Source organism: Carcharhinus amblyrhynchos, chromosome 7 (assembly GCF_965287045.1).
Source record: "Carcharhinus amblyrhynchos chromosome 7, sCarAmb.v2.hapA, whole genome shotgun sequence".
Lineage (NCBI taxonomy): Eukaryota > Metazoa > Chordata > Chondrichthyes > Carcharhiniformes > Carcharhinidae > Carcharhinus > Carcharhinus amblyrhynchos.
Window position 1 is genome coordinate 84913447 of NC_137330.1, and position 22944 is coordinate 84936390.

The 22944-nt window shown below is 41.8% G+C and overlaps 2 protein-coding genes across 3 annotated transcripts in view; one reads left to right on the forward strand and one right to left on the reverse strand.

Moving 5' to 3' along the window:
* The window catches only part of LOC145345606 (uncharacterized), a 92700-nt gene extending 77521 nt beyond the window's left edge, over positions 1-15179 (reverse strand). The window contains exon 1 of the mRNA XM_080193438.1: positions 14938-15179. Within this exon, the coding sequence (XP_080049564.1) occupies positions 14938-14977 (40 nt within the window). The 5' untranslated portion in view covers positions 14978-15179. The remainder of the gene's footprint in view (positions 1-14937) is intronic.
* Positions 15180-15746: 567 nt separating this feature from the next.
* LOC145345094 (E3 ubiquitin-protein ligase RNF19A) overlaps positions 15747-22944 on the forward strand; it is a 97815-nt gene continuing 90617 nt past the window's right edge. The window contains exon 1 of one of the 2 annotated variants that reach the window (XM_080192692.1): positions 15747-15797. The gene's annotated coding sequence lies outside the window, so the exon portion shown is untranslated. The remainder of the gene's footprint in view (positions 15798-22944) is intronic. The other variant, XM_080192694.1, reaches the window with a different exon arrangement.

Consider the following 22944-nt stretch of genomic DNA (forward strand, 5'->3'; position numbering starts at 1 on the left):
TCAGAGGTAAGATGGGATTTGAAATCGAGGATGAGTATTTTTTTAAATTAAGAGCCAATCGACACGAGTGAGGACAGCAGTAATAGAAGAACAAGGCTTAGTGCATAATAGGGTACAGACAACAGAGTTTTAGGTGACTTCAAATTTACGGAAGATAGATTTTGGGAGGCTAGCTGAAAGTGTGTGTAAATCAAGTCTGAGGTAACAAAAACATGAATAATGAGGGTTTCAGCAGCAGGTGAGCTGAGGCAGGGCAGAGACTGGCGACATTACAGAAAAGGGAATAGGCAGTTTTAGAGATAATGCAGATGTGTGGTTGAAAGTTCACCTTGGGCTCAATTGTAATGTCAAGGCTGTGCACAGTCTTGCTTTGGCCTTTCACAGTTGCCAGTTAAATAGATGGATCATAGATAGGAAATGGAGTTTGTTGCAGGGACCAAGGGCAATGGCTTCCAAATATTTGAGTCAGAGAAAATTTACGCTAATCTCGACTGGACAAGCAGTCTGACAATTCCCAGAAAATGGAAGAGTGGACAGAGCAATGTGATGAGGTAGAGCTAAATGTGACCATCAGTGGACATTCAGAAACTAATGCTGAGCATCCGAATGGTGTTGCTGAGCGGCAGCTTGAAGACGAGAAATAGAAGGCAGCCAAAGATAGGTCCTTGGGTGACATCAGACCTAGCAGTGCAGGTGTGGGGAGAGAAACTACAGTCTGCCTTTCCTGTGCCATTATTAGATAGGTAAGTATGGATCCAGGTGAATGAGAAGAGGCACTGGAGCTTGGTGTGGTCAGCCATGTCAAAGGCTGAAGACAAGTCAAGAAGGATGAAGAGAGAAAATTTTCCTTTGTCATAGTTACCAAAGATGTCATTTGTGACCTTGGTGAGAACTATTTTGATAGTGCTGTAGATGTGGAAATCCAATTGGAAGGAATCAAGTATGAAGTTCTGGGGAAAACAGGCAAAGATATGTGAGTGACAACATTTTAAAGGATTTTGGAGGAAAGGAAGATTGGCAATGGGAAATAAGTTTGCAAGGTGGGAGGGTGTTAAAGAGTTTTTTTTTCAGGAAAGTGGTGACGACAGCAAGGGGACAATACTCATGTTTTATTAATTTGTGATATGTGAGCATTCTGGCAAGGACAGCCTTTATTTCCCATCATTAGTTGCCATAGAGGTGGTGGAGGTGAGCCACCTTCTTGACCTATTGCAGCCCAGATGGTGCAGGTACACCCAAGATGATGTTTGGAAAGAAGTTCCAGGATTATCACCCAGAGACAGCAAAGGAGCTTTGACATCGTTCCAAGTCAGAAGCATATGAGGCTTGACGTAGTATTTACATGGCTGGTCCAGTTCCTGGCCATCGGTAACCCCTAGAATGTTGATGAACTGACATTCAGTGATGGTAAATTCATTAAACGTCAAGGGAGATGGTTAGATTCTCTTGTTGAAGATCATCATTGCCTGCATTTGTGAAATATGAATGTTACTTGTCACTTATCAGCCCACGCCTGAATATTGTCCAGGTCTTGCTATATGTGGGCACAGACTGCTTCGGTATCTGAGGAGTTATGAATATGTGGTGCTAGGGACCACAGGAGGAGGCCAATGCACATCATCCACTTGGCACTCTTGCCTAAAGGCCGTTACAATTGCTTCAGCCTTGCTTTTTGCACTGTCATACCAAACTGAGCTTCGCCTGAAGAAAACTATTATTGGTTAATATAGAAACCAGGAAGTAAAGGTGGGTAGCCAGCAGTTTAGTGGGAATAGGGTAAAGGGAGCAGGAAACGGTACAACCAGCAATTAGAAAAACAAATGACATATTGGCCTTTATTGCAAGGGACTTGGAGTACAATAGTCAATAGTTACAGAATAGGGCAGCATGGTGGTTAATACTGCTGCCTCACAACGCCAGTGACCCGAGTTCAATTCCGGCTACAGGTGACCGTGTGTGGAGTTTGCACATTCTCCCCATGTCTGTGCGGGTTTCATCCGGATGCTCCTGTTTCCTCCCACACTCCAAAGATGCTTGGGTTAAGTTGTTTAGCTATGCTAAATTGGTCCTTCGTGTCAGAGGATTAGCAGTTAAATATATGGATTATGGGGACAGAGCCTGGGTGAGATTGGCTTGATGGGCCGAATAGCCTTCTTCTGCATTGTAGCGATTCTATGAACATAAGAGCAAGGAAGTTATGATGGAGCTGTATAATACACTCTCGAGGCCAAAGCTAGAGAGTATTGTGTAGTTTGTCACCAAACTATAAGAAAAATGTGATAGAAAGGGTGCAGAGGGCATTCATCAGGATGGTGCCAGGGCTGGAGGATTTCTGCTAATAAGAGAGGCTGGCTAGGTGGGGATTATTTTCCTTAGAGCAGAAAAGACTGAGGAAGACCTGACTAAGACGTTCAAAATTACGAGGAACAAAGAAAGGAAGAAGGTTTTCCCCTCGGTAGAGGGGTCAATAACCAGGAACCATAGATTTAAGGTAATGGGCAGGAGATTGAAGGAATTTGAGGAAAAACACGTTTGCTCACGTTAAGCCATTCAAGTTGCAGCCCAGTAATAAAAGATGATGCAAGTCCAGCTTCTTTGCAAACTCACTTTATTCTCTTTTACAACTCCACATACACACACCCAATACTCAGTGCCACCTATAACCCCCTTATATATCCCAGTGAGTACTACTAAACAATTAACATACAAATTGCGTTTAAAGTGGAAGGTTACAGTTAACCCATTCTGAACAATTCAAGAGGGTGGTGGGAATTGGGAACTCTCCGAAAGACTGGTAGAGGTGGGAACGCTCAACATTCAAGAAACATTTAGATGAGCACTTGAAACAGCGTAGCATACAAGGCTATGGACCAAGTGCTGGAAAAATATGATTAGAATAGATAGGTGCTTGATGGCTAGCACAGACAGAATGGACCAAAGGGCCTCTTTCTCTGCTGTATGACTCTACTGAAACTGTACAGCCAACAAACATCCTCCATTTCTAATACTATGATGAAGGGAAGGTCATTGATGAAGCAGTTGAAGATGGTTGGGCCTAGGACACTACCAGAGGAACTCCAGCACTGATAACTCATGATTAAGATGATTGGCCTCTAACAACCAGAACCATCTATCTTTGTGCGCAGTCTGATTCCAATTGGAGGAGAGATTGCTCCCCCACTTCCCAATTATTTCAATTTTGCTTGGGTTCATTGATGCCATAATGAGGTCAAATGCTGTTTTGGTGTCAACTCACTTCTTGAATTTGTTGCTTTGGTCCATGTTTGGACCATGGCTGTAATAAGTTCTGGTACAGAGTCACCCTGACGGAACCCAAGCTGAGCACTGGTGAATTGGTTATTGATGACTACATGTCACTTGATAATGCTGACTGAAGTTTATGAAAAGTTTATTTATTAGTCTCACAAGTAGGCTTACATTAACACTGCAAACCACTCTCCACCAGTTTAGAACCTCAGAGAAGTTAGGGTGCAAAAACAGGCTATTCAGCCCACAGTGTCTGCACCAGCTGAAAAAGAATAAAAACTAGCTGCCCATTCTAACCCTACCTTCTAGCATCTAGTCCGTAACATTATAGGTTATTGTACTTTAGGTGTAGAACCAAGTACCTTTTAAATGCAATGAGGCTCTCTGCTTCCACTACCAAATCAGGCAGTGAATTTCAAACACCCACCACCCTCTGGCTGAAGAAGTTTTTCCTCACGTCACCTTTAATCCTTCTACTGATTAAAATTTACACACCCTGGTAATTGACCTCTCTGCTAAGGGAAACAGAGTCTACACCATCTGGGCCCCTCAATCTTAGACCAAAAACAAGGATTGCTAATTAGTGGTCACTTCCACAGAATACGACTCACAGTTCAAACACTTGGGTGTTCACACTCCAAGTCTTAGAAGAGGAACAGGCCCCTCAGCCCATTATGTCTGTACTGAGACAGATGCCTCCCTAATTTAATATTTTCTTGCCTCTTCATGGTCTCTATCTCTTTATTCCCTGTCTATTCATGTATCTATCTCAGTGTTTCTTGAATCTTGTACCTCTCAATCAGCCTCCTCAGTTCCACGGAAAACAACCCCAGTCTATCTAATCCTTCCTCATGGCTGCAGTTTCAAGCCTTAGCAACGTTCTTATAAATCTCCTTTGTACTGTCTCAAGAGCAATTATGTCCTTCCTGGAACTGTGTGGATCATTGAATGTAGACTGATGGGACCTATTTGGACTTGTCCTGATATCTGCGGATAGGACATAACTGGACAATTATCTGTATTGGCAGATAGATGCCAGTGGTGTAACTGTACGGGAATAATTTGGCTATGGTGCAGTTAGTTTTAGAGCACAATTCTTCAGTACCAAAAACGTGATGTTGCTAGGACTCATTGCTTTTGCTGTAATCTATACCTTCAACCGTTTTTCCATTTTATGTTGGATGAAGAAGGATCTAGATAGGCTGGGCGAATGGGCCAGGAACTGGCAAATGGAATTTAATGTTGGCAAGTGCGAGGTGGTCCACTTTGGTAGGAATAATGGTAGGAAGGACTATTACTTATGTGGCGAAAAACTGCAGCAGGCGACGGTGCAGAGGGACCTCGGGGTCCTTGTGCATGAGTCGCAAAAACCCAGCCTGCAGGTGCAGCAGGTGGTCAGGAAGGCGAATGGGATGCTGGCCTTCATAGCGAGGGGGATTGAATATAAAAGTAGGGAGGTCTTGCTGCAGCTGTATAGGGCATTGGTGAGGCCGCAGCTGGAGTACTGTGTGCAGTTTTGGTCGCCGCACTTACGCAAGGATATTTTGGCCCTGGAGGGAGTGCAGAGGAGGTTTACTGGGCTGATACCGGAGTTGAGGGGGTTGAGCTATGAGGAGAGGCTGAATAAACTAGGCTTGTACTCATTAGAGTTTAGAAGAATGAGGGGAGATCTCATTGAGACATATAAGATGATGGATAGGATAGAGGTGGAGACACTCTTCCCGCTCAGAAAGGACAGTAGGACTAGGGGGCACAGCCTCAAGATAAAGGGGCGCAGTTTAGAACAGAGTTGAGGAGGAACTTCTTCACTCAAAGGGTGGTGAATCTCTGGAATTCTCTGCCCGTTGAAGTGGTGGAGGCTGCCTCGCTAAATATTTTTAAGATGCGGGTTGATGGGTTTTTGATAAACGAGGGGATTAAGGGTTATGGGGAGAGGGCGGGAATGTGGAACTGAGCCACGACAGATCAGCCATGATCTTATTGAATGGCGGGGCAGGCTCGAAGGGCTGGATGGCCTACTCCTGCTCCTATTTCTTATATTCTTATGTTCTTATGAATCAAATTGCCTTAATGTGGTGCTAGGGACCACAGGAGGCCAAGACAGATAATCCACTGGGCACTGCTGGCTAAAGACAATTTCAAATTTTTGCACTGTTGTGTTGAGCTCTGTCTGATGAAAACCATTATTAGTTGGGCAAGGGGAGGAGTGAAAATAGAGCAGAGACAGTGGAGGAAAAGAAAAGCTGGGTGCCTGAAAGATGAATGGACGTGTGTGCAGTAGAAGAGGCAGACATAGCAGGGTAATAACTGGCTTTAGACAGGAAATAAAATCATGAGGCACTTGGATTTCCGAGATCAGACTGAAAGGAGAAGGCGAGCTGCTATGAGGAACTTGTATAGTGAACTGAAACTCTGCATTGAGTTATGGAGAATAAAAATCAAGGATAGTTTAGCTAAGTGGATGTGCCGCATGTCATAGAAGGGAAACTGTGGTCCTCCTTACATTATCGGATTTCCATAAAACCTCAAGCTTTTAAAACATAACCTTGGTGTCATATATATGTAGAGACATTAAAAATTCTGATTCCAAATAGAACTCCTAGACTACTTCTGCTTGCTATTGAACCATTACAATAATGTGCATTCACTTAAAGCACCTCAATTAAAAAAGACAAACCTATGACAAAATTACCAAGTATTTCTGCCCTCAAAATACAAACATAGCTGAAAAACAGTGTAACTTTATTTTTGAAACACAAAAACATGCTGCCTTTTTTGCCTGTCATTCACCCTTGGTTCCAAAATAATGTCTTAGTCAACAATCTATTAAGCACACAGTATGGTTTCCTTTAGAAGCAGTTTGCCATAAAGGTGTTCCGTCTATACTTATGCAAATAGATTGCTAATTAGTGGTCACTTCCATAGAACATGACTCACAGTTCAAACACTTGGGTGTTCATACTCCAAGTCTTAATTGAAATATGGAATGAACTGCCCGAGTAGGAGAATTTAATTAAACAGGGAGTATGTCACGGGGGAGCACAAGGAGCAGTTGAAACACCTGCCAACAGCATCTTCTTCTGAGCTGCAAAGAGTGGAAAATTTCAAAATCTCAAGACCTTCTTACATTACATGGTCACAGTTCTGCTACAACCATTGAAATTTTATTGGTGGATTGCAGCTGGTCAAGTGTAGAATTGATCTCCATTACCTCAAATTAACAGAAGAAATTTCAGAGTTTTGTTTCCTGAATTTTATTTCTTCATTATGTTTGTTCTCAGGAGATGGCCATTGTACTCATTAGAGTTTAGAAGAATGAGGGGAGATCTCATTGAGACGTATAAGATGATGGATAGGATAGAGGTGGAGACACTCTTCCCGCTCAGAAAGGACAGTAGGACTAGGGGGCACAGCCTCAAGATAAAGGGGCGCAGTTTAGAACAGAGTTGAGGAGGAACTTCTTCACTCAAAGGGTGGTGAATCTCCAGTTTTCTTTACAAGCAGCAGCTTCAAAGGACTGATAGGTTTTTCGGCTTTCTTCTGAAGCTTATCCTCTATTCTCCAGATTAGGAGCAGAAATGGCAATATTCAAATCAAATTATTTTTAATAATATTCAAATACTATCATTTTATTAATTCTGAAAACCACACAGTCCATGATCTCTAGATAGATGCACAGAAGTTTACAGTACAGAAAGTAGGCTACCGAACTCAAAGAGCAGTGCACCAGCTCTTTGCAAGAGCAATTTAAACTTTATCTCACTCAAAGACATAACATTCTGCCCTGACAGGTTAATCCACTATGCAGACACAAGAATTACAGGAAACAAATCAGCAAACACTCAAAGTCCAAGTTGAACACTGGTGATTTTAGTTTTGACAAAGGGTCAACTGGACTCAAAACGTCAGGTCTTTTCTCTCCTTACAGATGCTGCCAGGTCTGCTGAGGTTTTCAAGTATTTTCTCTTTTGGTTTCAGATTCCATTTAATGTTTTTAATCCATTTTATAGGAATACCAGTAAAGAATGCAATACACCATTAATCACAAATACATTACGAGGAGGTATACACACAATCATGCAGTAAGTGGCTACCTCCTGTCAATGATACTCTTCAGCAATTAACCAAATCGCCTGCCTATAGCACTGAATTAATAGTTTTTATGCTTTTCTTTCCAAGATGATCTTTCCAGTATGTTCAAGTGACAGTTGCTAATTTCCTATCAAAATCCAACTAATGCTCTCAGTGTCCAAACAGGCTTCTATCCTTCGTTCAAACTGTGATCTTAATAGTCTGTCTTAACGCTGTTTTCTTTTGCATCTTTACCTGCTTAAATTATTTACCCACATTCTCCTTAAAATACGTAGAGATCTGTTTGTTCCTCATTCATCCTTATGCAAAAGTATTGCAGGTTCCAAAAGTCCTCTGCACTAAAAACATTTATCTGGCCTACTCTGAATTGATGATCCCCTTGTCAGTAACCACTATTAAAATATTTCTGATTTTGGGAATAAAATTGCACTTTTGACTCAATGTATTGGAAAGACAGTCAAATTTTAGGAACTTTAATCTTTAAACATGTATAAAAGCATGTAATTTTATGTTTAGTTATTTCCATACTTTTTCTGATAAATCATTGCATTAATGCTCAGATTAGAAGGATAATTGTCAGCAGAATAAGCCCAATTTCCTTTCTTGGGTTTTTGAATTAATAAATTTGTCATGCGGCTGAAGCACATTTGTGTGGAGATTGAAAAAGCCACAGTGCAGACTAGTTCAGTTATCGATGTTTGCCAGTTGAAGGACATTGAACACAAGCAGACGTACTTGAAAGGAAAAGCAAATTATTGGCCAGGAATGGGTGGGACAAAAGAAACCTGAATAAACAGTTGTCAAAAGGAATGGTGTATACCTGAGAATCTAAACTCTAAAAGCCAAGCAGAACAGTAACTAGGCGTCAATAACCATAGGCACTTCCGAGTAGACAGAGTTCACATTTGTATTGAGAACTGAAGCAATGTGAAAATGCCTGTTCCATGCCATTCATAGTACTCTGACCCATTTGATGCAGCGAACACAATTGTTCCCATGATTCAAAAAGGCAATCATAAAGTATGGATGATGGAAGGCATGCTGTCCACATATTCAGGAAAACACATAGCCCCCCTTAACAGTACAGTCATTTTTTAAATCGTTTAGTTTTTGTTTCCAATTATTCTAACCATCCCACCCGTGATCACTCTTTGTATCAACAACTTTCAGAGATTCTACAATTTCTAAGATTCAACCCAAGTTTGCCTCGCATCATCTTGTCCAATGATTTAACTTGAAGCAGCACTTCAGATTTACCATTTCAATATCATTTACTGTCACGTTCATCTGTCTGAGATCATCCCAGAATCTTTTTATTTGAAGATTTAGCAGTTCAAGTACTTGCAATCTTTCATCAGTCCTAATCTGACTGGTTCCATCGCTACACTACCTTCAGGACTTGCATGTCTGAATTTGTCAAAATGGATGCAGTATTTAAGTTATGGTGTGACCAAAGTACTGTTTAGCTTCAGCATCTGCTCCACTAGCACCGCTAAATACTAAATATAGCTCAGCACTCCACTCGTCTGGTTGAGGGTAACTGTATACACTAAGTGCTGAATCTGGATCTTTTTTCACTTCACCATTAACCAGTTGAATCAGTTGATTATATAAAAGAGGGAGCGGCAATCCAGTCAGATAAGGTAGCCAAAAAAAAAAACTGGATATACAATACACTCAGGTGTGTACATCACTCACTTTTCCTTCTATTATCCAAAACCTTATGTTTGCAAGATTCTGAGGAACAAAAAAATATAAGTAGTGGAAATCTACAAGCAAAAGTCACATTTTACCCTGGTTAAAAAGAGAAATTAATTCAGGTTTTCTTCCTAAATTGCCTGCTGTCTGAACTATATTCTATTGTTTCACCCACTGACAGGTTTTATAGATCCTTGGTTGCCTCATCAGATTTGATCACACTTCCTCCTCCGTTTGAGATTATCTGCTGATTTCAAATATTTGCACTGGATTTGTGAATCCAAGTACTCAATGCAAATTCAAAACAGTTTCAGCTTCTCGGCATCACTGTCCAAACAAAAACAACTTGTATTTATATAGCACCTTTAATGTAAAAGAAAACATCTCAAGGCATTTCCCAGGTGTATTATAAAATAGAGTAAGGCACCAAGCCAGATGAGGAGAAATGAGGGCAGATGACGAATTATGTGGTCAGAGAGGCAGGCTCCAAAAAGTGTCTTAAAGGAAAGTGAGCTGAAGAGGTCGAGAGTTTAGGGTCTAAGCAATGGAAGCTGCAGCCACCAATACAGGCAGATGCTCAAGAGGCCAGAAAGATCAACATGGGATTGCAGGATATTAGAGAGAGAGGGAGGAAGGGAGGAGTGAGGCCATGAAGGGATTTGAAAAGGTGAGGATTTTTAAAAAGTCACGATATTGCTCGACCAGGAATCAAATTTGGTTAGAAAGCATAAGGGCAATAGGTGAACCGGATTTGATGCGAATTAAGACATGCATAGAGTTCTTGGTGACTTTGAATCTCCAGAGGGTAGAAAGTGAGAGGCCAGCTTGTAATGTGCTGAAGTGCCGTACTCTGTGTTTCAATCCACCCTGGCATCATTTTCCTAATGAATGCGCAACACTAACTTATCTTCAGCCAATTTCATATTTATTAATTAGATTGTCCATAAACGTCGTCATCCAATATTAATATCTACACTGGATTTATTCAAGAAACAAAATCAGTAATTTCCAATTCTATATGAGTTAACATGGTTGGTATATATTAGCACTGTGTATAAATGCATCATGGAATTATTTCTGTATAAATATTTATACTCAAATACCCTTGATGTTCACACCACACACCATTGGAATTCCATCCCTACTAGTACTGTGGGTGCACCTACACCTCAGAGATTGCAGAGGTTCAAGGCAGCAACTCACTACCACCTCCTCAAGGACAACTAAGGATGGGCTTGTGGAAACCCACATTCCATAAACAAAATAACAAAAGAAAAAAGGCAAAAGACAAAACCTATCATGTCCAGGTTGTGAAAAAATGACGTGAAAAATAAAACACTATTTGAGAACAAAGTCCAAATCAAGAATCTGATTACCAAATCATGCATCCAGCTCTGAGGTCTGCTTCAATACTTTTGCACAGTAAGAAGTCTCACAACACCAGGTTAAAATCCAACAGGTTTACTTGGTAGCACAAGCCACAAGCTTTTGGAGCGCTGCTCCTTCATCAGGTGAGTGGGAGTTGTGTACTTTTGCAGCAGCCTCAATATTCTTTCTGCCTTGCTCACCTGAAGGCACTGATTCCACGAAAAGTATTTTATTTCATTAAGGGCCATTATTCACAGCACCCCAGCTGATGGCATTGGCAGGCTACCGATCAACAAAGAGCATAACAGCCAAGGCCGACCCTGGCCTCAGTCAAAGTCTGCATGGTTGCACTTCCAGGGGGATCATTAGGTAGACATCTGAGCTGCAAATGTTACACCCTACCTTACATCATCCTAAGCTGTGATGACCTGTAGTGCCCGAGTGCAAGCTCAGTGAAAACTGAAGATTAAAACTGGAATCTTCCTGATCACAAAATAATATCAACCTATGAGTCAAGTGGGAAGCCAGCACCAAAAGATAGGACGGCAAATATATTCTGGAGACCAAGAGCTTGGTGGAGTAGAGATATAGGTGTCCATCCATACAAATCACTAAAGGCTAGTGCACTGATCAAAGAACAATCAGAAAAGATAAAGCATTTTTCATCTTTAGCTCAAGTGGGCAAGTGATACTTTAGTTTTACAGAGACTTGGTCAGATGTTCCTCTGGAGTATTAGTAGTACTCAGTTTTAGCCACTACACCTGAAGAAGCACAACAACTTTACGAATGCTACAGTGTAAATTCACCAGAATGGTACTGGTAATTAAAGAGAGTTAGAGTAGGACAAGCCTAGTTCCTTCAGCTTAGAAAGTTCAGGGGTAACCTAAAAGGAATGCAGGAATAGTAGGCCATTCAGCCTGCCCCTTATTCTGAGACTGTGACCTCCGAGTTCAAAACACGAGTGGGGGAAACATCCTATTTGAGGTCTTTGAAATGATACAGAAGAATTAACAGGATTGGGCAACGCAACCTCTTTTGCCTTCAGTAAGGTCATATTTGATCTGATTGTGGCCTTGACTCCGCATTACCTCATGCCCTCCATAACGTTTGACTCCTGCTTGAATGTATTCACAGATTTATGATCTACAAAGCTGAATTACAATGATCCAGCCACCAATGCTGTCAGGGGAAGAGAATTTTGGAGAATAATGGTCCTCTAAATACACTGTATCTACTGGAACCCATTTATCCACCCTGCTTGTTAGATCCTCAAAAGAATGCTAATTAAGTTCTCCTTTTATTATAAATGGGTAATCCCTCATATTGAAACTGTGCTCCTAAGTTCTAAATCCTTCTTAGCATCTATCTTGACAAGCCTGCTCAGAATCCTATACAAACAAAGAACAGCACAGCACGGGAAACAGGCCCTTCGGCCCTACAAGCCCACACCGCCCATTTTAACACTCAGTGAGTGCCCTATTCAAGTCCTTCTTCTACCTACGACTTATGTCTACATCTAGTGGACTCCACAATAAAGGGTACAAATTTAGGGACTTATATGTGCGCCAGATTAAGGGCGATCCAATTTAGGGACAATTTATTGACACCAATCAGCCTAAAAGCACGTTTTTGGGGTGTGGGAGGAAACCGGAGAAAACCCACGCAAGCACGGGGAGAATGTGCAAACTCCACAAATGTTGACCCAAGCCAGAGATCCAACCCGGGTCCTTGTAACTGCACAGCAAACAGTGATAGTCACTGAGCTGTCATGTTGCCCATCAATTGGTCCAGTTTAAGCGTTCAGTAATAGATGTGAAGCACTAGGCAACTCTCGAAGCAACATCCAAGAGCAGCCCTCGCACAACCCACCGCATGTATGCCCAATACGTTTCAATCAGATCGCCCCTCATTCTTCTAAACTCAAGGAATATAGGCCCAATCTGCTCAACCTTTCCTCATAAGGCAATCACCTCATTGCAGGAATCAGCCTAGGAGAACTTTCTCTGAATTGCCTCTAACATAAGTGTATTGTTCCTTAAATAAGGCACCCAAAACCATCCTTGGTACTCCAAACATTGTCTCACCAATGTCTTGCACAGTTGTAGCAAGACTTCCTTGCTTTCCTGTCCATTCTCCTTGCAATAAGGGCCAACATTCCATTTGTCTCCCTAATTACTTGCTGAACATGCATGTTAATTTTTTTTCTAATTCATGTACGAGGACAGCCAGATCCCTCTATAACTTGCAGCACGATGCAGTGTTTCTCCATTTAAATATTTTGTTTTTCTATTCTTCCTGCCAAAGTGGATAACCTTACTTTTTCCCCACATTATCTTCCAGCTGTCAAATTTCTGCTCACTCATTTGTTCTATATATATCATCAGCAAATAATTTTCTTCTCACAACTTGCTTTCCTACCTATCTGTATCATCAGCAAATTTAGCTGCAATACATTCTGACCCTTCATTCAAATCATATAGGTTGTAAATAAATATGCCTCAGCATGAAGCCCTGTGTATGCCACTAGTTCCAATTAACCAATCTAAAAATAGTCCTATTTATGCCCACTTTATTATCTCTCTGTCCATGATTCCCAACACTATGATCTGTTGTATTTTGTGGTGCTTTACAGAATGTTTTTTGGTAATCCAAATACGCTGCATCTACTGGCATCACTTGATCCACCCTGTCTGTTACATATTCAAAAGAACTCTAATAAATCAAACATAACTTCCCTTTCATTAAAATCGTGTTGACTCTGCTTGACTGTATTCTAATTTTCCAATTGTTCAAGGATCTTCCAACCCTCATTACATGGCCAATCATAAGGAAGATCCCATATCTTAATGCAGAGTCATCTCTGGCTCAGCTGGTGGCTGGAAGTTCTGGGTAGAGTCCCACTCCAGGACATGTGGACTACAATTTGGGTTAATATTCCAGTACAAGACTGAGTGGGTGCGGCTCTGCCATCTTTCAATTCAAACATTAAACTGAGGCCCTCTCACACAAATGTAAAAGATCCTATGGAAATATTCAAAGAACAGCAGGGAAGTTATCCTGTGTCCTGACAATATTTATGCCTCATTCAACATTGCAAATTAGCTGCTGCATTTCTGACACTTCAAAAGTACTTCATTGACTGTAAAGCACCTTGAGACATTTGATAGCTGTAAAAGATGTGACATAAAGGCAAGTCTTTCTTTTTCAGGAAGAATGTGCGCTACTGGCTCAGCCAACTAGCTGCTTGCTGGAAAGGCAAAGGCCATCATTTACAGTGCTGATTACATCCTCAATTCACTTGTCACTAATTCTACTTTTATCCTTCGCCACTCACTGCAAGCAAAGCAGACACGGTGACCTTGGAATAAAAACAGCAAATATTGGAAATACTTAGCAGGTCAGACAGCATTTGTGGAGAAAGAAACAGAGTTAATGTTTCAGATCATCCTTGAAACATTAATTCTGTTTCTCGATCCACAGATGTTGCTTGACCTGCTTAGTATTTCCAGCATTTTCTGTTTTTGTTTCAGATTTCTAGTGTCAACAGTATTCTATTTCTTAACTGTGACCTTGGAACCCTGTTGGACGCAAAGCTAAGCTTCACGCCCCTGATTCCATGCATCACTTACTCTAAACTCTGTATCACCCACTTTGTTGTTGGTACCATTAATCAGGATTTGGTGAACCTGACTCAATTTTTCCAATTTCTTGCTTCTTGGCCTCTATTCCTTTCGAAACTTTAAATACATTCAAAACTCAAATGTTCACATTTTAATGTCTAATCTATTACACCCAATCACTCTGGCCTCCAATGTAATGAATTGAATATCCCCTGATCTCAACTTCAATCCCAAAGGTCTTGTCCCATCTTGTCTCTGCAACCTGATACAGCATTACACCTTCTCCCATACCCTTACGTTTTCCACTTTGTTTCCACTCTTCCCTAACCTTGCACCCTCACCCACAACATTGGCAATACTGCCATAAACCAAACTGATCGCACTAAAATTGCCACCCAAAATGATTACTGTTGCTCTGAATCTATCTTTCTGACTACTTTCACTTCTAACTCTTGGGTCCTAACTCCTTATGATTTTGTTTTTATTTCTGTCATATAAAAGCTACTTAGAGAAATTAAAGATGTTGATAAAGTACACAAAACTATTAATATTTAATCCAATCCAACTTTAACCCCACTGCCTCAGTTTTAAAATCAGAGCCATCACAGGCCTCTATAAGTACATTACTTCCAGGCAGCGATACCAAAAGGAAATGCTGCAGATTCGAGTCAGACATGGTCTAAAAGCACATTCAAAAAAGTGGAAAGCATTTTATCCTAATTTCTACCAAGAGGAGCGAGTAATAAACCTGATTTAAGACTTCGGGTCTCCTGCATCTCTGGACAATTTTAACTTTAGATCAGGTCAGGATTCAGATCACCGGGAGCTGGAGAAGTAGCCTCACTCCTACTTGGCTTTTCCTCATTTACACAGACTGCAATGACTACTTACTTTTCACAGGTTGAGGATGGGACTGCTTCCTTCTGGGCATTTTTTTCCCCCACTTCAGCTTAAGTTTGCCCTGAAACGTGTTGAGTGAAAAAGCGACATCCAGGCGTATCGGATATTTACTGACAAGAAGAAAAGTTGAGCTCAAATCTCATGTACTTCCTGTTTTAAACTAACAGCCATTAATGAGACACCAGAGTCCCCGGGAGAGTGAATCCAGGAAGGAAACCCACCACTTCCTCTCTTTCTCGCTCGTTCGCTCCCCAATGACCTCATCACGCACACACACCACCGGCGATGGCGCCACCACGCACGCCCGAAGCGCATGCTCCTTGGCGGCCTCCGCCCAACCGTCTTATGGGTATTGTAGTCTTCCGCTCCAGTGGGCCCCGACCGGAAGAGCCACAATGGTAGGCCGCAGCCGGCACGGTAAGCCACGGCCAGCACCGCTGGATCTCCAGCCGTCGCTCTAATACACCACGTACACAAAACTTTCTTTAATATTTTGGCCTCAGCGGTAAGCTCTAGCGGTGGCCGCCACTCGAACGACCAGGATGCATCCCGCGGGCCGGAGATTCTAATGATCAATTTTTGTCCCCCAAATAAAAGCAACGAATGCGGCGACATGTAATTAATAATCACACTCTACGACCATCAGAATTGGATTTTTTTGTGTGTGTGTCAATCGGGCTGGCGGCGCCCCGGTTCAGGGAATGTGATGCAGAGGGCGGAAGCAATGTTTACACAGAGAGTGATGACGCGCTGGGTGCACAGGTCTGGGTGACGTCATGCGGGAGGTGGGTCAGCTGCTGCAGAGTCTGAGGGAAGACAAGAGAGAGAGCAGAAGCCCAGCAGCTGGGGGGGTGAGTACAGCATTGAGCACAACAGGCCTGTCCGCCTCTAACTGCACCTTCACTCTGCACTGCACCGATACAGCGTCCCTCATAAACCAGCAACTTCCCTTTAGGGCAATTAAAACCCAGCAGCTTTTTACACCAAATAACCTCAGAGTCCAGGGGTGCATTTTCTACCCTTCAATAATTTGGGGGGAGGGTAAGAATGTCTCTGTCCGAATTGTGCTGAGGTGAATTGAATTTCCGTCAATTTTATTGTGGCACTATGGATATAACCTTTGATTTGGTGAGTTGACCAGGGGTGGTCTGGCAAGGATGTATTGTTTTTTTCCAGCAGTTGCACACTGCCATTGACCTGATCTGGTCTGTCCCACTGCTGGCTGTGATCTCAGGGTTTCATGACTTTGGTAAAATGCTGCAAAGGAGGCTCCCTTTCAGCTAAAATATTCGATTAGGTCCTACTTCTGTTGAATATGGGGTTGATTTCCGTGATAGAGATTTAGGTTTGCAAAATAATAAATACTAGTTTATAGTTCATTTTATTGGCTGGATGTTAATATGTTTTGTATCAGTAAATTGATCATGTTAAAAATATTTTATTCTGGGTAAGTAATTGTAATGACCATCTTCAATACTCTTGCTGCACTCTGATTAGATGCCAAAAATGCAAACAAACCTTTGACTTTATTTTTGTAAAGTCTTCCCTGTCCTGTTTTATTTGAATAAGACCTTTTTAATAAAAGTGCAAAGAACTGATATAACAATAGGTGTTAAATAAAAGTTCATTTTTAGAAAAATTAAACTATAACATATGAATCCTGAAGGACAGCAGTTGCTTTGTACTTTGGAAACACGTTAGGTTGCAAGTATTTAATATGCAGGTTGATTACCATTATTTTGAGTATTTTATCATCCATGCTGTTGAATATAGTGTCTTAAAAAGTCACAAGGTAAACATATTGGGAGAACTTGAAATTAATGAACAAGTCACTGAAGACCTCAAAGACAAATTACTGCAGATGCTGGAATCTGAAACCAAAAGGGAAGATGCTGGAAAATCTCAGCAAGTCTGGCAGCATCTGTAAGGAGAGAAAAGAACTGATGTTTTGAGTCCACATGTCCTTTTGTCAAAAGCTGAAGACCTCTTTGTGCAGACAGTTGGAGGAAGTTCTCAGTCATTGCATTTTGCCCACTAAATGGTGTATAACATTGTACAGAAAAAAAAGAACCAACCTTATTGAAGGTTTTTTTTTTGACATGTTCACAGATCCTCAAAGTCAAATTGTTTGGGCATAGTAAGAATAGATAATTATTAATAATGGATATTGGATATACAAATAGTGATTTGAGTACATAGAGCCCTTCTGTTCAGTAATTCTTTATGATTAACTCTGGTTTCTTCTCGAATTATATACAAGATGGGCATGTATTTGTCTAGGACGAACTTTGGAAACAAATACTCAGAGAAAACCATCTTACCTGTCGCTGTCTCTGTTTTTAATCACATAAGAACATAAGAAATAGGAGCAGCAGTAGGCCATCTAGCCCTTCGAGCCTGCCCTGCCATTCAATAAGATCATGGCTGATCTGTCGTGGCTCAGTTCCACATTCCCGCCCTCTCCCCATAACCCTTAATCCCCTCGCTTATCAAAAACCCATCAACCCGCGTCTTAAAAATATTTAGCGAGGCAGCCTCCACCACTTCAACGGGCTGAGAATTCCAGAGATTCACCACCGTTTGAGTGAAGAAGTTCCTCCTCAACTCCGTTCTAAACCGCCCCCCCTTATCTTGAGGCTGTGCCCCCTAGTCCTACTGTCCTTTCTGAGCGGGAAGAGTCTCTCCACCTCTATCCTATCCATCCCATTCATCATCTTATATTTCTCAATGAGATCTCCCCTCATTCTTCTAAACTCTAACGAGTACAAGCCTAATTTATTCAGCCTCTCCTCATAGCTCAAGACCCTCAACTCCGGTATCAGCCTAGTAAACCTCCTCTGCACTCCCTCCAAGGCCAAAATATCCTTGCGCAAGTGCGGCGACCAAAACTGCACACAGTACTCCAGCTGCGGCCTCACCAATGCCCTATACAGCCGCAGCAAGACCTCCCTACTTTTATATTCCATCCCCCTCGCTATGAAGGCCAGCATCCCATTAGCCTTCCTGACCACCTGCTGCACCTGCAGGCTGGGTTTTTGCGATTCATGCACAAGGACCCCGAGGCCCCTCTGCACCGTCGCCTGCTGCAGTTTTTCGCCACGTAAGTAATAGTCCTTCCTACCATTATTCCTACCAAAGTGGACCACCTCGCACTTGCCAACAACCTCTGCAGCATTGCGTGCTTATGCATTACCGTCAACACCAAACTAGTTTGGTTCTCTGAAGCTTTCTACTAGTCATTTTGCCTCACTTTTCTGCTGGCTTCCACCCATCCAAAAAAAAAGGACCTTTCCTTGAACTGTCCCACACTCTCATCGCCTATAGCTCTCTGTGCTCAGGTAGCTTTGAAACTCATGGCATTTCTGTATTCCTCTAGCATTCTTTCCTGTTTTATGCCTCCACACATGTCTTTTGCCCTTCCAACCTTTCAGCCATCTTCCTAATTCTAAAATAGTTCATCAACTTCTCATAGTAGAGTTATATGCCATTTATACTTTCCATGAATCTTTTATTTCTCTTTCCATTCTCTTTTACCCCACTCCAAAAGAACACAGTGGGCTATTTTCTACATTAAAAGCTCTTTCAAAATGTAGCTTGTTGAAGGAGCTGTGGTTTATGTTGAAGCATTAAGTATTGAACAGTGTATTTTCTTTAAGCTATGTTTTTATTATGACCACTTGTAGCAAGAAAGGCACTTTCCCTGTTACTTTGTGCTATTTTCGAAGTGTGGAGTGCAGTATGTAATTGATCACGTACATTTGGATAGGTAACATGATCATGCTTTAACAGCCTTTTGAGTCATTAAATAAATTGTATGTTGTTATGAATTCAGCTATATTGTGGAAATAGAGATTCACAATTAAGTTGATATTTTGTCTGCAACCTTACTTTTAGTTGCTGTAATTACCAGTGACAGACCTGTAACCAACAGTACTTCACCTTGATTTATAGCCCACAAATATTCCCTTTGAACAGAACATATAAGACCACAAGACATAGGGACAGGAGTGGGCTGTTCGGACTCTCAAACCTGTTCCACCATCGAATAGGATCATGGCTGATTCAGCAGTTAAAAGGACAATATTTATGATGTGTACTGTGGCCTCCTTCACATTTCAACTGGATATGATACAGAAATGTCCCATCAATGTATTTCATTGAATTTCTATTGACAACACGGGAAAACTAGTGGGAATTTGCTGATCATTTGGAGACCAAACTTATGAGATTTGGTTCAGTGGGGTTTGTACAAGTTTGTTCTCAAAGGATAAGCAGCAATCGTAATAGCAGAGTTCTAGATAGCATCAATGTTTTGATTTTAAAGTAATGATTGGCCCAAAATGATATGATTACAATTTCACATCTATCGGGTGTTAATCATGTTGGACACACTTTCGGCTGCCTATTTAATAAGAAGAAGGAAAAGCTCTGCATCCTGATATTTCATTAAAGGCAGATATGTGCATTTTGCATTTATTGCATTTCAGACCACATGAATGCATGAGTACTGGATCTCCAGTACTCAAGACTAAATTAAAAATGTTGCGTACTGTGGGATCCTATTTTTATATTTTTATCATAAGGCAAGATAATTGCTTAAAAATGAAAACCTAACAGGAATAGGGCTCCAGGCATGCTGAACATTTGGCAGAGCCCTTCGTTGTCCAACTCAGCTAGTTTCCAAACCACACTGGAGTTGCTTCAACTCTTAGTTGCGTATTCCTCCTAGTTCAGTGAGAAGCATGCAACAAGAAAAATGTTTCCTTATCAGCCCTGTGCTCACAGACCTCCTTTAGCCTCCGGTCAAGCAACATCTTGATTTTAAAATTCTCACCCTTGTATTCAAATCCCTCTGTTCTCTCACCCCTCCCCATCTCCGTGATCTCCTCCAGCCCTAAAGCCCACCAAGGCATCGAAACTCCTCTCATTATGGCTTCTTGTGTATCACTGACCTTTAACTGCCAAAGCTTGAAGCTCAAGAATAAAATCCCTATGCTCTTTCCGTGGCTGTCTACCATGGTTTCCTCCTTTAAGACACTCGTTAAACATACCTGTATGACTATGTTTTTAATTATCTAGCTTAATACCTGCTTATGTGGCTCGGTATTATGTTTAATATGCTTTGGTGAAGCACCTTGGGCTGTTTCATTGTTAAACATGCTGTAGAATTCTGCCTTGTTTTTATAAGAATGATACAATTAAAATGTATGATGATATCAATAGACCCTTGAAATTTTGCCTTCAAGATTAATGGGGGCATTATGGTGGCACAGTGGTTAGCTCTGCTGCCTCACAGCGCCAGGGACCCAGATTCGATTCCCAGCTTGGGTCACTGTGCGGAGTCTGCACGTTCTACCTGTGTCTGCATGGGTTTCCTCTGGGTGCTCTGGTTTCCTCCCACAGTCTGAAAGACGTGCTAGTTAGATGCATTGGTCATGTTAAATTCTCCCTCAGTGTACCTGAACAGGCGCTGAAATGAATGATACCGTGGCTTCTGGTTACAAATTGAAGGGAGAACACAGGCTTCTCCAAAGAGTTCTCAGCTTATGAGGGAGTGAAGGCAAGTGAAGTTTATTTCCTTATTGACAGGAAGAATATTTTTTCTATTAATTTGTCAGGCATGGGCATCGCTGGCAGACCATCCCGAGTTGCCCCTGAACTGAGTGGCTTGCTGGGCTGTTTCAGAGGGTGGTTGAGCGAGTCTAGAGTCACATGTAGGCCAGATCAGCTAAACATGGCAGATTTCCTTCCCGAAAGGACATTCATGAACCAGTTGGGTTTTTCCAACAAACAACAATGGTTTCATCAGTAAATTCTTAATTCCAGGTATTTTCATTGAATTTAAATTTCAGCACCTGCCATTGACAGGATTGGAAGCCTGGTTCCCAGAGCATTAGCTGAGCTTCTGGATTAATTATCTAATAACAATACCACTTGGCCATCACCTCCCAACACGTTGCTTTGCATTTTTTTTTTGCTTGTTAAGTGGTTAAATTGGCAAGAAGCCTGGGATAATTAGCTTTCTGATCTCTTCAGCCAAGAAATTGTATGGTAGACAAGGAAACACAGGGATTTCAATTGGCTAAAAATTGGTTGAGTTTTGAATACATGTATTTTTAAATTCGTCCTTTTCAAAGCAAAAGGTCATTTGTGTTTGAGCTTTATATTTTGCAATGGTATTGAGTTCCAAGAATACTGCAAAACTTGGGTGTGGACCAGCACTGCTGTTGTGCAATGTCTCCCATCCTGCAGGTGAGCCTGTAGGGAAATAGGTGTTGAACTGGCATGCTAGATTTTGTTATAGCTACCAAACAATTTTCATTTCTAGTGAAATCAAATGGCTGGTTCACAATACCAGTCTTGTGGCAGATATTTTGGAGGCATCTAGCACCCTGACCTTGTCCCTGTGGAATAGTGACGGGCAATAATAGATGCTTTTCTGATGGCAAAAAGCAGATTGACATTTTATTAGGTTTACAATATTTTACATTGTAATGAATAATGGTTATGTTATGATTTAACTTTTAAAAAATGTTTTAACAATATTTTCTTAAAACCCTGTTTGTGATATTTTGTCACATCATTGTGTCTGTCTTTTGCAATGTTCAGTATTGTGGAATACTGATGTGTTTTATTTTGAGAAGGGAAACTTTTTACCAGGCTATAATAGCCTCTCAAGTCAGTATGTATCCTTCATTGTTCCAGTTCTGTCCTCTGTGGTATCTCTATCTAACACTGTCTCTCCTCCCCACCTTCAAACTTCACCTTGTCACGTTGCTGGTCCAACAGCCAATGCCGGATGTGAAGAAATATTTCCAATTAAGTATTGGGAAGACTGAAGTTATTGTTTTTTGGTCCTTGCCACAAACTGTTCTCTGACCACTGATTCCCTGCCTCCATCCCTCTTCCCTGTCTCCAAATTTTCTGCTGCCAAAATCTACCTTAGCTCCTGATGCATCAACACAGCTTTGATTTTCCTCTTGTTCTTCTGTTCAAATCCATCTATAGCCTCACCCTTGCATTCCCTCCATAGAACATAGAACACAACAGCACAAACAGGCCCTTCGGCCCACAAGTTGCGCCGATCACATCTATACCTACTAAGCCATTGACCTATCTATAACCCCCAATCCCATTAGATCCCATATACTCATCCAGAAGTCTTTTAAAAGACCCCAGCGAGTTCGTCTCCACCACCACCGACAGCAGCTGATTCCATTCACTCACCACCCTCTGAGTGAAAAACTTACCCCTAACATCTCCTCTGTACTTGCTTCCCAGCACCTTAAGGCAAATGGGATGCTGGCCTTCATAGCGAGGGGGATTGAATATAAAAGTAGGGAGGTCTTGCTGCAGCTGTATAGGGCATTGGTGAGGCCGCAGCTGGAGTACTGTGTGCAGTTTTGGGCGCCGCACCTGCGCAAGGATATTTTGGCCCTGGAGGGAGTGCAGAGGAGGTTTACTAGGCTGATACTGGAGTTGAGGGGATTGAGCTATGAGGAGAGGCTGAATAAACTAGGCTTGTACTCGTTAGAGTTTAGAAGAATGAGGGGAGATCTCATTGAGACGTATAAGATGATGAATGGGATGGATAGGATAGAGGTGGTGAGACTCTTCCCGCTCAAAAAAGACAGTAGGACTAGGGGGCACAGCCTCAAGATAAAGGGGAGGCGGTTTAGAACGGAGTTGAGGAGGAACTTCTTCACTCAAAGGGTGGTGAATCTCTGGAATTCTCTGCCCGTTGAAGTGGTGGAGGCTGCCTCGCTAAATATTTTTAAGAAGCGGGTTGATGGGTTCTTGATAAGAGAGGGGATTAAGGGTTATGGGGAGAGGGCGGGAAAGTGGAACTGAGCCACAACAGATCAGCCATGATCTTATTGAATGGCGGGGCAGGCTCGAAGGGCTAGATGGCCTACTCCTGCTCCTATTTCTTATGTTCTTATGTTCTTATGTTATGTTAAATCTATGTCCTCTCGTAGCGAACATTTCAGCCCGGGG